General features: G+C 37.7%; 1 protein-coding gene across 19 annotated transcripts in view; it reads left to right on the top strand.

The window, feature by feature from the left end:
- The window catches only part of SLC25A40 (solute carrier family 25 member 40), a 100,212-nt gene that overhangs the window by 63,808 nt on the left and 22,461 nt on the right, over nucleotides 1-13,943 (top strand). For 6 of the 19 annotated variants that reach the window (XM_063814674.1, XM_063814673.1, XM_054655911.2 and 3 more), the window contains 4 exons: nucleotides 9,434-9,502; nucleotides 9,905-10,002; nucleotides 11,322-11,442; nucleotides 13,723-13,782. In XM_063814674.1, coding sequence (XP_063670744.1) covers nucleotides 11,346-11,442; nucleotides 13,723-13,782 — 157 coding nt within the window. In that variant the 5' untranslated portion in view covers nucleotides 9,434-9,502; nucleotides 9,905-10,002; nucleotides 11,322-11,345. Of the gene's footprint in view, nucleotides 1-9,433; nucleotides 9,503-9,904; nucleotides 10,003-10,784; nucleotides 10,919-11,321; nucleotides 11,443-13,684; nucleotides 13,783-13,943 lie in introns of those variants that run through there. The other 13 variants (XM_063814672.1, XM_016945168.4, XM_016945166.4 and 10 more) reach the window with 5 other exon arrangements.

The following is a 13,943-nucleotide window of genomic DNA, read 5'->3' as shown; positions in this document are numbered from 1 at the left end:
ATAGGCCCCAACTTGAAACAACCCAGATTTTCATCAACAGATAAATGGATAAATTATAGTATATTTATGTAATGGAATAGTATTCAGAAGTGGAAAGGAACCAAGTATCAATGCATGTAATAAAATGAATGAATTTCAGAATAATTAGTGAGTAAAAGAAACCAGAAAAAAAGGGGGTACGAACTGAAATAGAATAAAGGGGAGAGGTTTTTTTTGGATTTTTTTTTTTTTTTTTTTGGAACAGGGTCTCACTTTGTCACTTTGACACCCAGGCTGGCATGCAGTAGCATGATAATAGGCTCACTGCAGCCTTGACCTCCTAGGCTCAAGTGATCCTCCCATCTCAGCACCCCCATGTAGCTGGGACTAGAGGTGCACACCACTACACCTAGCTCATTTTTTGTATTTTTTTCTAGAGATGGAGTTTCACCACATTGCCCAGGTTGGTCTGAAACTCCTGAGGTCAAGCAGTTTGCCTCACTCGGCCCCCCAAAGTGCTAGGAATACAGGCATGAGCCACCATACCCAGCCAGAGGGGAGAGTTTTCAATTCCAAAATGGTGGTGTAGAAGCAAGTTGGCTTCATTCTCTTTAACAGAAAACTGAAAACAAATATACAGTGCTAAGATTACCACCAGCAATATCCCAGAACTCAAATAGGATGAGGCAGCTTTCAGAGCCACAGATAAATGAAAAAACTCTAAGCAGATGGTCTGATATTGTGAAATATATATTTGGCTTTCATTTCCATTTCCTGATGTACAGCTCCTAAAATCCTTAGAATCTCCAAAGTCCTATATTTTTGTATGCTAATACTGACTGATAGCTTTAGGGTAGGATTGGTCACCAGAAAAATGAAGGCATGATTTGAAGTTTGGGACTTACAGCTGTACCCTGAAACCTTCGGGGAGAGGAGAGGAGCTGAAGGTCAAGTTGATCACTAATGACCAGTGGTTTAATTAAGTAGGCCTACATCATGAAGCCTTCATAAAAACCCGAGAGGACAGGGTTCAGAGAGCTTCTGGATAGCTGAATACGTTGAGGTTCCTGCAGGGTGGCATGCCCAGGAAGGGAATGGAAGCACCACCTCCTTCCCCTATACCTTGCCCTGTACATTTCTTCACCCATTCCCTTTGCGATATCATTTATAAGGAACCAGAAAAGCTGTTTTGCTGAGTTCTGTGAACCACTCTAGCAAATTGTTCAAACCCAAAGAGGGAGTTGTGGGAACCCCAACTCGAATCTGATTAGTAAGAAGTTCTGGAGGCATGGACTTCTGACTGAAGGTGGGGAGGCAGTCTTGGAGACAGCCCTCAACCTGTGGGATCAGATTCTTATTTCCAGGTAGGTAGTGTCAGAATTAAATTGAAGGATATCAAGGTGGCAGAGTCCACTGCATATAGGTAGGGGGAACTCCTCACCCCCAAACATTTGGTCAGATAATTCTTTGTTGATTCTTCTGGTGTGAGAGCAGAGGAAAAAACATGGTTTGAGAGTATCACAGATACTTTTCCTCCGAGTCTTCTGGCACCAAGTGCACAGAATAGTTCCCTTTAATTCATGGTTTCTATACTGGAAGTTGTGAGATTGAGGTGGACAGCCAGCTTCCCTATCATCTCGGGTTCCCTTTCAGGAGAATTCCTCCTCCCTAGACTCATTGGAAGCATTGGCAGTGCCTGAAGGTAGAAATATTGCTCAGGGCAGGCAGAGTAAAAGGTGGGGAGGTGGTACCACCATCCCTGACCTTGCAAACTCTGCTCTATAACTCAACCAAAGGAGATGCCAAATCATAGTGGCTGTTCAGCAACACCACAATGTAAGAGGTACGTTCCACAGGTCCCCTAGGCAGAAATGCCTAACCATCCTTCTCACACTGCTGTGATACATTCTCTGTGATTTCCCCTGTTCAGGACAGGCAGCATTTAGATTGCTTACTAAAGCTGAGGCAATCCTGTGCTTAAGGTGCCACCTAGTACCAAAAAGGAGGCAGTGACCTAGTGGGAAACAATATTCAACAGATAAATTACAAAGAGTGTCTAAGCAAACATGCCCAGTAAACACCAAAACAATCCAGACCAAAAAGACTGGAATAAATGAATTATTCATTGCAAAGATATGGACATAAATCTATAGGAAATAACAAATAGGGAACAGTGACCTCCCCAAAAAGACATAGCAAAACTCCAATGACTGATCCTAAAGAGACACAGTACATGAGCTCTCCAACCAAGGATTTAAAATAGCGGTTTTAAGTAAACTTAGTGATCTCCAAGATAAAACAAAAAAAATTCCAGAAATTTATCAAAGAAATTAAACAGATTGAAATTGTTTTTAAAAACGAAATCTGGAACTCAGCAATACATTTGTCAACTCTAAATTTGATTAGATACTGTGAACAGCAGAATGGATCAAGCAGAGAAAACAATCAGTGAGCTAAAGGACAGGCTATTTGAAAACACACAGAGGAGAATAAAAAGAATGAAAAGGAATGAAGATTACCTACAAGATACAGAAAATTACTTCAAAAGACCAAATCTTAAGAATTATTGGTGTTCAAGAGGGAGTTGAGGTAGAAAACTTATTCAAAGAAATAATAACAGAAAACTTTCCCAAACTTGAGAAAGATATAACTATCCAGTTATAGGAAGGTCTGAGAACAACAAACAGATTTGATCCAAATAAGATTTCCCTAAGGCATATGTTGGGAAAACCAGCCCCACACCACCCAGTGGGTACCCCGAGTCTGGCGGAGACAAAGGAGTTAGAAAAAGACAGAATAAGCGCTTAAAAGGCGCGTCCAGGAGACCAGAGCATCAGAGGCTTGCTCACGGCCCAGAACTCTTGGGCTCCACCCAATTTATTGGTTTACAAGCTCTTTGTTCTTAGGGAAGATGGGAGGGATAGGAAGGGATGAGGAAAAGGATTAATCAGTGAAGGAACTCGTGAGTAGCAGTGGTGGTTTCTGTGAATTTCCTTGAGCAAAGGCGTGTGTCTAAACTACTTAAGATCTTTAACTTATCGGGACTGAAACAGGTGGGAGTGGGTTTCAGGAGGAGCCAAGATGTTTGATTATACTCCACTGCTTCAAGGAGTGTTATCTCCCTGAGCAACCTGTGGAATGCCGCTGAGCGGTTATGCTCTCGGGGCATAAAGACATGAAGGCAATAAGGAGACATTTCTCCTCAGAGGACGCCCATGGCTTCCCATGAATGTCTCATGCAGGGGAAACCAACTCAACTGGTACCCCAGAAACTGTCTTTCCCACAGCATATGATAATCAAACTCTAAAAGGGCAAGGATAAAGAAAGGATTCTAAAAGCAGCAGAAGAAAAGAATCAAGTAACATGTAAACAAACTCCAATTCATCTGGCAACAGACTTCTCAACAGAAGCCATACAGGCCAGGAAGGAGTTAGATGACATTTTTAAAGGGCTGAATGAAAAAAAAAAAAATCTGCCATCCAAGAATACTGTATCCAGCAAATATACCCTTGAAATGTGAAGGCCAGATAAAGTCTTTCCTAGACAAAAGCTAGGAGGATTCACCACTACCATACCCATTTTACAAGAAACGCTAAAGGGAATTCTTCAACCTGGAGGAAAAAAACGTGCGAAAAGAAAACATTTGAAGGTGCAAAACTGGCCAGTTAAAGTAAGTACACAGACCATTAATATTCATTCTTTTTTTTTTTTTTCCTAGAGAGGGTTTTGTTCTATTGCCTTGGCTGGAGTACAGTGGCATGATCTCAGCTCACTGAAACCTCTGCTTTGTGGGCTCAAGTGATCCTCCCACCTCTGCTTCCCAAGTAGCTGGAATTACAGGTGTGTGCCACCACACCTGGCTAATTTCTGTATTTTTTTGTAGAGATGGGGTTTCACCATGTTGCCCATGCTGGTCTTCAACTCCTGGGCTCAAGCGATCCACCTGCCTTGGCATTCCAAACTGCTGGGATTACAGGCATGGACCACTGTGCACAGTCCCCAAGAATATTCTTTTTTTTTTTCCCCCCCGAGACGGAGTCTCACTGTGTCACCCAAACTGGAGTGCAGTGGTGTGATCTTGGGTCACTGCAACCTCTGCCTCCTGGGTTCAAGCAATTCTCCTGCCTCAGCCTCCTGAGTAGCTGGAACTACAGGCATGCACCACTGCACCTGGCTAATTTTTATTTTTATTAACGGAGTTGGGGTTTCGCCCTCTTGGCCAGGCAGGTCTCAAACTTGTGGCCTTAAGTGATCCGCCTGCCTTGGTCTCCCAAAGTGCTGGGATTACAGGCCTCAGCCACTGTACCTGGCCTCCCAAGAATATTCTAATGCTGTAATTGTGGTGTGCAATTCACTCATAACTCTAGTATGAGGCATAAGAGAAAAATCTATTAAAAACTGTAATAGCTGTTGAGAGATAAGGAATATAAAAATAGGTAAATTAAGACAAAGTCAAAATGTGTGGAGGATGTAATTAAAGTGTAGAGCTTTTTTTTAGTTTTCTCTTGGTTTCTGTTCTTTGTTATCTAAAATAAGTTTTCATCTTTTAAAAATAATTTGTTGTATTTACAAGATGATTTTTAAAATTCATGCCAACCACAATGGAAAATCTTATTGTAGATACACTAAAAATAACAAGCAATGCGTTAGACCAGTAGTGGTGGCTCGTGCCTGTAGTCCTGGGTCTTCAAGAGGCTAAGGCAATAGGATTGCCGGAGCCCGGCAGCTTGAGGTTGCAATTAGCTGTGATCCTGCCATTGCACTCCAGTTTGGGCACCAGAGCAGGACCTTGTCTCAAAAAAAAAAAAAAAAAAGAAAAGAAAAAAATCAACAAATCAAAACATGCTAACAAAGAAAATCACTTAGCCACAAAGGAAAACAGTAAGAATGGAAGAAAAGAAGAGGAGACAAGTTAGAAAACAGCCATTAAAGAAACAACAAAAGGGCAGTGGTAAGTTATTATTAGTACTAACACAGAATAAAAATAGATTCAGTTCTCAGCTTAAAGACACAGAATGGCTAAATGGATTGAGAAAACCAAGACCCAACCATATGCTGTCCACAAGAAACCTACTTAATCTATAAAGACACAATTTGAAAATGAAGGGATGGGGAAAGGTATTTCATTTATGCGAGTGGAAACCAAAAAGGATCTGGACTAGCTATGCATATGTAAAATAGGCTACTAGTCAAAGACTGTAAAAAGAGACAAAGTCACTATAAAATGATAAAGGGGTCAATTCAGCAAGATGATATAACAATTATAAATATTTAACCAATGCGGGAACACACCGATATATAAAGCAAACATTAATAGATCTAAAGGGAACAGTTTGGTAAAATAAATAAGACCACGTTTTTTTGATAGATCAGCATGGTGGATATAGTTTACACTAATCCGTTGTGTATTTCAAAATAGCTAGTAGAGAATAATTCACATGTTTCTAACATAAATAAATATTTAAGGTGCTGGATATCCCAAGTACACTGATTTGACTTTATAAATTATATGAATGTATTAAATTATCACATCCACCCTGAATATAGTGCACCTCATACATATCAATTAAATTTTTAAAATAGTCCTAAAGGGAGAGAGACAGCAATTCAGTATTAGTGGGGAGCTTCAGTAACACACTCTCCGTAATGGACAGATCATTCAGACATAATACCAACAAGGAAACACTGGAGTTAAACTACACAGCCCTAACTGACATTTACAGAACATTTGTAAAATGAGAATGAAATTCTGTCACTTGTGACAACATGGATGAACCTAGAAGTCCTAGAAATCCTTATGTTAATTGAAATAAGCCAGACAGAGAAAGACAAACATCACATGTTCTCAGTCATATGTGGAGCTAAAAAAGTAGATCTCATGAAGATAGTAGATTGGTAATTACCAGAGGCCAGGAAGGTTTTGGGGAAGGAAACTAGGAAGAGAGGTTGATGAATGAGTACAACTTTCAGTTAGAAGAAATAAGACCTAGTGTTTGATCGTTGAGTAAGCATACTTAATAATCTGTTGTACATTTCAAAATAACTGGAAGATAATAATTCAAATGTTCCTAACATAAATAAAAGATAAATGGTTAAAATGATGTATATCCCAATTACCCTGATTTGATCTTGACACACTATATTAATGTATCAGATTATCACATGTACCCCCAAAACCTGTACATCTAGTATGTATCAATAAAAATAAATAAATGTCTTAGTCCGTTCTCACACTGCTGATAAAGACATACCTGCGACTGGGTTATTTATAAAGGAAAATTGTTCAATTGACTCACAGTTCATTGTGGCTGGGGAGGCCTCAGGAAACTGGCAATCACAGTGGAAGAGGAAGCACACATGTCCTTCACATGGTGGCAGCAAGGAGAAGTGCCAAGCAAAAGGGGGAAAAGCCCCTTATAAAACCATCAGATCTTGTGAGAACGCACTATCACAAGAACATCATGTGGGTAACCACCTCCATGATTAAATTACCTCTCACTGGGTCCCTCTCATGACACATGGGGATTATGGGAACTACAATGTAAGATGCGATTTGGGTGGGGAGACAACCAAACCATATCATGCATTCCTAAGTATTTTTTAAGAAAATGGAATAAAGGATTTCTCAAACCAGTAAGGAAAGTATACATGCCTTAACATCAAAGTAGGTAAAAGATGTAAATGGACATACTACAGAAGAGGCAATATATACTACTGATAAAAATATGCAGAGATGTTAAGCATCTTTATTGGCCAGGGGAAGGTGATACAGTTTGGCTGTATCCCCACCAAGATCTCATCTTGAATTGTAGCTTCCACAGTCCCCACATACTGTGGGAGAGACCTGGTGGGAGGTAATTGAATCATGAGGGTGAGTCTTTCCCATCCTATTCTTGTGATAGTGAATACCTCTCACGAAATCTGATAGTTCTATTTTTTTTTTTTTTTTTTTTTGAGACAGAGTCTCGCTCTGTCGCCCAGGCTGGAGTGTAGTGGCGTGATCTCGGTTCACTACAACCTCCGCCTCCCAGGTTCAAGCGATTCTCCTGCCTCAGCCTCCCAAGTAGCTGGGACTACAGGCGCCCGCCATCACGCCCAGCTAATTTTTATACTTTTAATAGAGACGGGGTTTCACCATGTTGGCCAGGATGGTCTCGATCTCTTGACCTTGTGATCCGCCTGCCTCGGCCTCCCAAAGTGCTGGGATTACAGGCGTGAGCCACCGCGCCCGGCCCTGATAGTTCTATTAAGGGGAGTTTCCCTGCACAAGTTCTCTTCTCTGCTGCCATGTAAGACTTGCCTTTTACCTTCTGCCATGATTGTGAGGCCTCCCCAGGCATGTGGAACTGTGAGTTCATTACAACTCTTTTATTTGTTAATTGCCCAGTCTTGGGTATGTCTTTATCAGTAGTGTGAAAACAGACTAATACAGAAGGTAAATCAAGATTATAATAAGATTGCATTTAACACATTTGTTTTGAAAAAATTGAAAATTCTGATGATACTGAGGAGATAGTGTTCTGTCTTCTAGCTTAAATGTAAGTTACTTTAATCCTTTTACTAAAGATTCTTCATTAATCTCCTGGTTAAGTGAATTTTGTTAAGTAACTTTTGTTTCTCAAGAAGGGCTCATGGGTTTTTCATGTTGGAGAATGCTTCCCATTTACATTTGAAGACCACCTTGGCTAGTTAGAGTAAATTATTAATGGTTACTTCAGTAGCATACAGAAGCAGAAAAGGTATAGAAAAGAGGAATTTTGCAGGGAGTTGAGGGAGGAAAGCTGTTCTTGCAGAACATTTCTTCATGAGATGTTCTACTATTACAGGAAAGCCAAGAGATATTTTGTTAGAGTGAGTTCTCCCAGTAGAATGTGTCCTCCCTAAAAAGGGACAGTGTCTGCACATAGGAGAATAGAAAGTGGGACAGAAAAAAGATAAGTAGGTTGGTAAAACTGTAGGGAGCTTAAAGCAGTGTTGAATACATTATGAGTTCTAGGCAGTTCACTGATAATCACTTCTCAAATTTTCTACCTGTACTCCCAAGTCTCTGGGAGTAGAGTTTTGCCTTTTTTTTCATTACTTTTGTAATAAATTGAAAAGGAGACTCATTTTTCATTTCTCATTATAATTAGATAACATGATTTTAGGAGATAATTGATATAACTTATTTTTCTAAAATAGTATATATGTTATGAAACAATTTCATTAACTATTCTAAAAAGTTATATCTAAATTTCTGACTTGTTTCCTTACATTCTGATGGCTAGAAATATAATAAAGTTTTCTGGATTTAATTTCATGTGCGCATATTCAAGTTGTCAACCTTGCTGGCATCAATGTCAACAATAAAGTACTGTGGGCCGTTTTACCATTCTGGAGGAGAAGTATACCTATATTCTAGCATACATATATTATTTTTCCACTTAAAGGAGCTCATTTAAATGAATGTTACAAATATGTTCCCTAGACTTGAAGATTCTACATAAGTTTCAGGAACTAAAATATTTTTATTGTACATATTTTCACATATACAGAAAAATACAGAACAATGAAATATGGTATATGTTTACATAGGTTTACCAAATCATAACATTTTAGTATATTTATGTTTTCAAAGTATTGTAAACTAGTTATTAGAACATTATGGTCCTTAATAATTTAGAATGAATCTCTTAAAAGATACTTTCTGTATACAAAATGAACAAGATTTCTGAAATATTATGTAATATCAAATTAGTATTATCTAATACCAGACCATGGTCACATATCACTAGTTACCCTCAAACTGGCAAAATTTGTTTGTTTGAACCAGGGTTCTTTTGGTGGTTGACTCTTAAGATTCCTTTTAATCTAGAACAGTTTACTCTCCCTTGCCACGTTTTTTTCCCACCTTTGACTCAAATAAATCAAGACACTAGTCTTGTAGGCTAAAAGAGTACAACTTCTACTGTTATGTGGCATCCATTACCTTGTTACACTAGTTGCTGAATTTCCTGTGACTTGGAAGTTAGACCTAAAGCTTGTTGTTTCAGATTCAGATTAAAGATTGTTTCGATTCAGATTAAAGGTTCGCCCTCTTACACTCCCCTCCCAAAAGAAAAAAAACCGTCATAGATGATGCTGGCCCTTTAATTTTGTGTTACAAAATCTGGTTGTTCTACTGTAAATGATGCTAAGATTAATCACTGTGTTTGGGCTCTAGAGTCGTTTGCTTATTTGTTTTTAAAGCAGAGTATATTAACTAGAATAACATGAGGTTTTTGTGAAAATGCTTCTATAACTAATGCTTGCATTTATGGAGTGCTCTTTATATTCTTCAAAGCAATTAGTAGAAAGCATTTAATGAGTGTTTGTTGATTTTTGTATTAATGTTTTTATGTACTCCTTTCTTTTAGATTTATTATCCTTTTCCTGTGTGAAAAGATAAGACAATTACTTTCTTTTTAATTACAGGTTTTTGGCTACTGATGTTACAAACAATAAAATATTGGAGCATAGAGTTGAAGAACAGACTCAAACCAGGTAGGTAGATAATAAAAGTCTAAAGAATCAATAAAATTACTATTTATTTTGATAAAGGACATTATTGATATTATTGACAGAATTGGAATATGAACTGTAGAGTACGGTTCAAAATTAAGTTTCCTGAATTTGATAATTGTATTGTGATTATATAAGATAATATTCTGACGTATTTATGGTGAAGGGACATGATGTATGCAGCCTACTTTTGAATGGTTCAGAAAAAAAATTATATGTAATTTGACAGAGAATTTGATAAGTCATGGATAAGTAGGAACTCTCATATTGCCAGTAGAAGTATAGATTGATCCAAGCTTTCTGGAAAGCATCATGGCAATTTGTATGAAGTTTTTGTTGTTGTTGTTGTTTTGATTTTGACATGTAGTCTTCTCTGTCACCTAGGCTGGAGTGCAGTAATGCGATCTTGGCTCATTGCAACTTCTGCCTCCTGGGTTAAAGGGATTCTCATGCCTCAGTCCCCCACGGAACTGGGACTACAGGTTTGCGCCACCATGCCCTGCTAATTTTTTGTATTTTTAGTAGAGACTGGATTTCACCATGTTGGCCAGGCTGGTCTCAAACTCCTGACCTCTGGTAATCCACCTGCCTTGGCCTCCCAAAGTGCTAGGATTACAGGTGTGAGCCACCACACCTGGCCCTGTATCAAGTTTTAAAATAGCTTATCCCATCAATCTTACTATCTTTCCTACAGTAATTGTAGGAAGGTTACAAAAACATATATATGTATGTATAAGAATATTATAGCAGAATATTTTATAGTTTGGAAATTGGCAACAACCTGATATCTAACAATCTGAAACTGATTAAATAAATATAATTAACTACCGTGCAAGCAATAAAAATGTAAATCTGTTTTTATTGACACAATGTCTATAATGTGTTTTTAAGTGTTAAAGCAGGCTACTAAAAAAGCAAAATAGTATTGACCTGTTTTTCAGAAAAGCTGTATGTACACGGACACATAAGTGTACATGTGGTTGATTAATATACAATATTTGGTTAGATGTAATGTGTGTGTATAGACATATACATATGTATGTGTGTATGTTCATAGACATTTGGAAAGATGACACTTCTGTTGCTGGTGATTATTATTATTATTTTTTTTGAGACAGAGTCTTGCTCTGTTGCCCAGGCTGGAGTGCAGTGGTGCGATCTCGGCTCACTGCAAGCTCCGCCTCCTGGGTTCACGCCATTCTCCTGCCTCAGCCTCCCGAGTAGCTGGGACTACAGACACCTGGCTAATTTTTTGTATTTTTAGTTGAGACAGGAGTTCACCATGTTAGCCAGGTTGGTGTCGATCTCCCGACCTCATGATGCGCCCGCCTCGGCCTCCAAAAGTGCTGGGGTTACAGGTGTGAGCCACCACGCCTGGCTGGTGATTATTTTTGAATAGTAAGTTCATAAGTTATTTTTATACTGTTCTGTATTATCTGACTTTTTAAAACTTTTTATGTTTTTATGTTGCTTTTCTCATCAAATTTTTGTAAGATAAAACTTATTAAGGTTATGTGTTTTTATTTTACATCTGTACAACAACTACTGGTATACAATAAAGGGCTGTATTTGCTGATACCTCTGTACTCTATTGGGGAGGTTTTCTTAGTAGTGTTTATGAGGCTGAGTTCACAGACTCAGACTTATTGGTCACCTGCTTTCATTCTGTCAGTATCTGTTTGGTTAATTCTCTCTTAGTTGTCTTACTAATGTGATGCTGCTCACCCAGCTTAGCTGAAGGATGTTATCATTTTTGAAAGATCAGAGGATGTGCTCTAATTTTATGTTTTCTTTTTAACAGGTTTTTATTTAATTAGTTAAAAATATGGATCCTGAGACAAGGGGACAAGAGATTATCAAAGTGACACCTCTTCAACAAATGCTTGCCTCATGTACTGGAGCTATACTGACATCAGTAATAGGTAAAATTATGTTACTGATGTAGATTATGTAACTTTGAATGAATCAGTGCTTCCATTTGAGTTTTAGTATCAGTATTTCAACGTAGTTTCTTTCTATTTTCCATAAGTATTGGCTGGCTGAGAAATAAAGAGTACAAAGAGAGGAATTTTACAGCTGGGCCTCCGGGGGTGACATCACATATTGGTAGGACCGTGACTGCCCACCTGAGCTGCAAAACTAGCAAGTTTTATTAAGGATTTCAAAAGGGGAGGGGGTGCAAGAACAGGGAGTAAGGTCACAAGATCACATGCTTCAAAGGGTAAAAAGGAGAACAAAGATCACATGCTTCTGAGGAAACAGGACAAGGGCAAAATCACAGACTCCTGATAAGGGTCCAGCAAAGATCACAAGGCAAAGGGCAAAAGCAGAATTAACTGATAAGGGTCTATGTTCAGCAGTGCACATTTTGTCTTGATAAACATCTTAAACAACAGAAAAGAGGGTTTGAGAGCAGAGATCCAGTCTGACCTCAAATTTACCAGGGTGGAGTTGCCCAATCCTAGTAAGCCTGAGGGTACTGCAGGAGACCAGGGCGTATTTCAGTCTTTATCTCAACGGCATAAGACAGACACTCCCAGAGTGGCCATGTATAGACCTCCCACCAGGAATGCATTCCTTCCCCAGGGTATGAATTATTAATATTCCTTGCTAGGAAAATAATTTAGCAATATCTTCCCTAGTTGCATGTCCGTTTATAGGCTATCTGCAAGAAGAAAAATATGGCTCTATTTTGCCCGACCCTGCAGGCAGTCAGACCTTATGGTTGTCTTCCCTTGTTCCCTAAAATCGCTGTTATTCTGTTCTTTTTCAAGGTGCACTTATTTCATATTGTTCAAACATACATGTTTTACAATCAATTTGTACAGTTATCACAATTATCATAGTGGCCCTGATGTGATGTACATCCTTAGCTTATAAAAATAACAGGATTAAGAGATTAAAGTAAGACAGCGGTAAGAAATTATGAAAGTATTATTTGGGAACTGGTAAATGTCCATGAAATCTTCAGAAATTATGTTCCTCTGCCGCGGCTCCACCTGGTCCCTCCATTCAGGATCCCTGACTTCCTGCAACACATACTATCATTTATGATCCATGAATGTTTCATCATATTATTATATGAAAACAACCCTGGACAGAGATTCAAGAGACTTGAGTCCTTGCTTTGCCATTCTCACGGTGAATACACTTGGGAACAGTATCTAACTTTTATTTGAACTTCATTATTTTATCTGTAAATTAGGGGCTTATAACTGGGATTTCTTTTGGGTCCCTATCAACATTAAACTTTTCTGATTCCCCATGTCTATAATAGAAAGCAAGAAGATGGAATAAAATATTAGCATAATGAATAATACAGAATTTTCACAATTTATGTTCATAACAATTACAAATAATCTTTACTTTGCATTAACGGAATTTCTTAAATTTCTCTGGTTCACAGTTTTCTGTTTCTTACAGTCAGCTTCTTGTAGATGTAGCCAAATGACACAGTTAGGTGATAGTTTAGCATTTTAATGATTTTTAAGTTGGCTAGTTTATGTAAATAACAAATGATTGGAACAAATAAATTAATTGCTTATGATATATTTTCAGGTCAGAATTTGAGTTATAAAGGTCATAGAGATCATCTAATATAATTATCATCATTCTCAAGATGAGGAAAAGTTTTCTTAGAACCATTATTTGGCATTTGTTTCTACTTGGATAAAATATAGCATGCATATTAAAACTATTTTCCTTTGCTGTGCTATGCCCAAATGGAATAACATAACTTAGTGCTAAAGATGTTTTATGACTAGTTTACTCAAATTTTTATTATCTGTACCTCTTATTTGATACAGGTAAATTTAACAGATTAGGAAGACTAATATCATTTGGCTATTGATTACTTACAGAAAGTTATTCTCAAAGTCTTTTGGAACTTTTACTTCTTATATTAGAAATCATATTTTCTTATAAATACTGACTTTAATGCTAATGTAATGATAGTTGTAGGAATATTACGAATAACAGTTTAGTACTTATGAGAGAAGTAATTCGTCTGTCTTTCACTGATTAACAAAATTTAAGGGCAAAAAAATTAGAATCTTACATTCAAGACTACTTTAAGATAAATAAGCTTACCAATTATATAGCCATGAGGAAAAGTATGAATCAATGTATTTTGTGTTCTGTGTAAAACATCTATCCAATTTACAGATACCACTCGCTAATTGAAACTTAACATATCTTCATAGTGACACCCCTGGATGTTGTTAAAATTAGACTCCAAGCCCAAAACAACCCACTCCCCAAAGGTATGTGTACTAATTGCCCTAAAAATGTTATGTTTGATTTTTAAATGTTCCTGTGTTTTTTTTTTTTTGCATAACATTCATTTGCTAATTTATTAAAATTGATGCCTCTTTATCCTCATGAAAAACTTTTTTTTCACCATTTAGTTGTACGTGATGAGGTG

Source organism: Pan troglodytes, chromosome 6 (assembly GCF_028858775.2).
Source record: "Pan troglodytes isolate AG18354 chromosome 6, NHGRI_mPanTro3-v2.0_pri, whole genome shotgun sequence".
In the NCBI taxonomy this organism is placed as follows: Eukaryota; Metazoa; Chordata; class Mammalia; order Primates; family Hominidae; genus Pan; species Pan troglodytes.
This window is presented reverse-complemented; position numbering and strand designations above follow the sequence as displayed.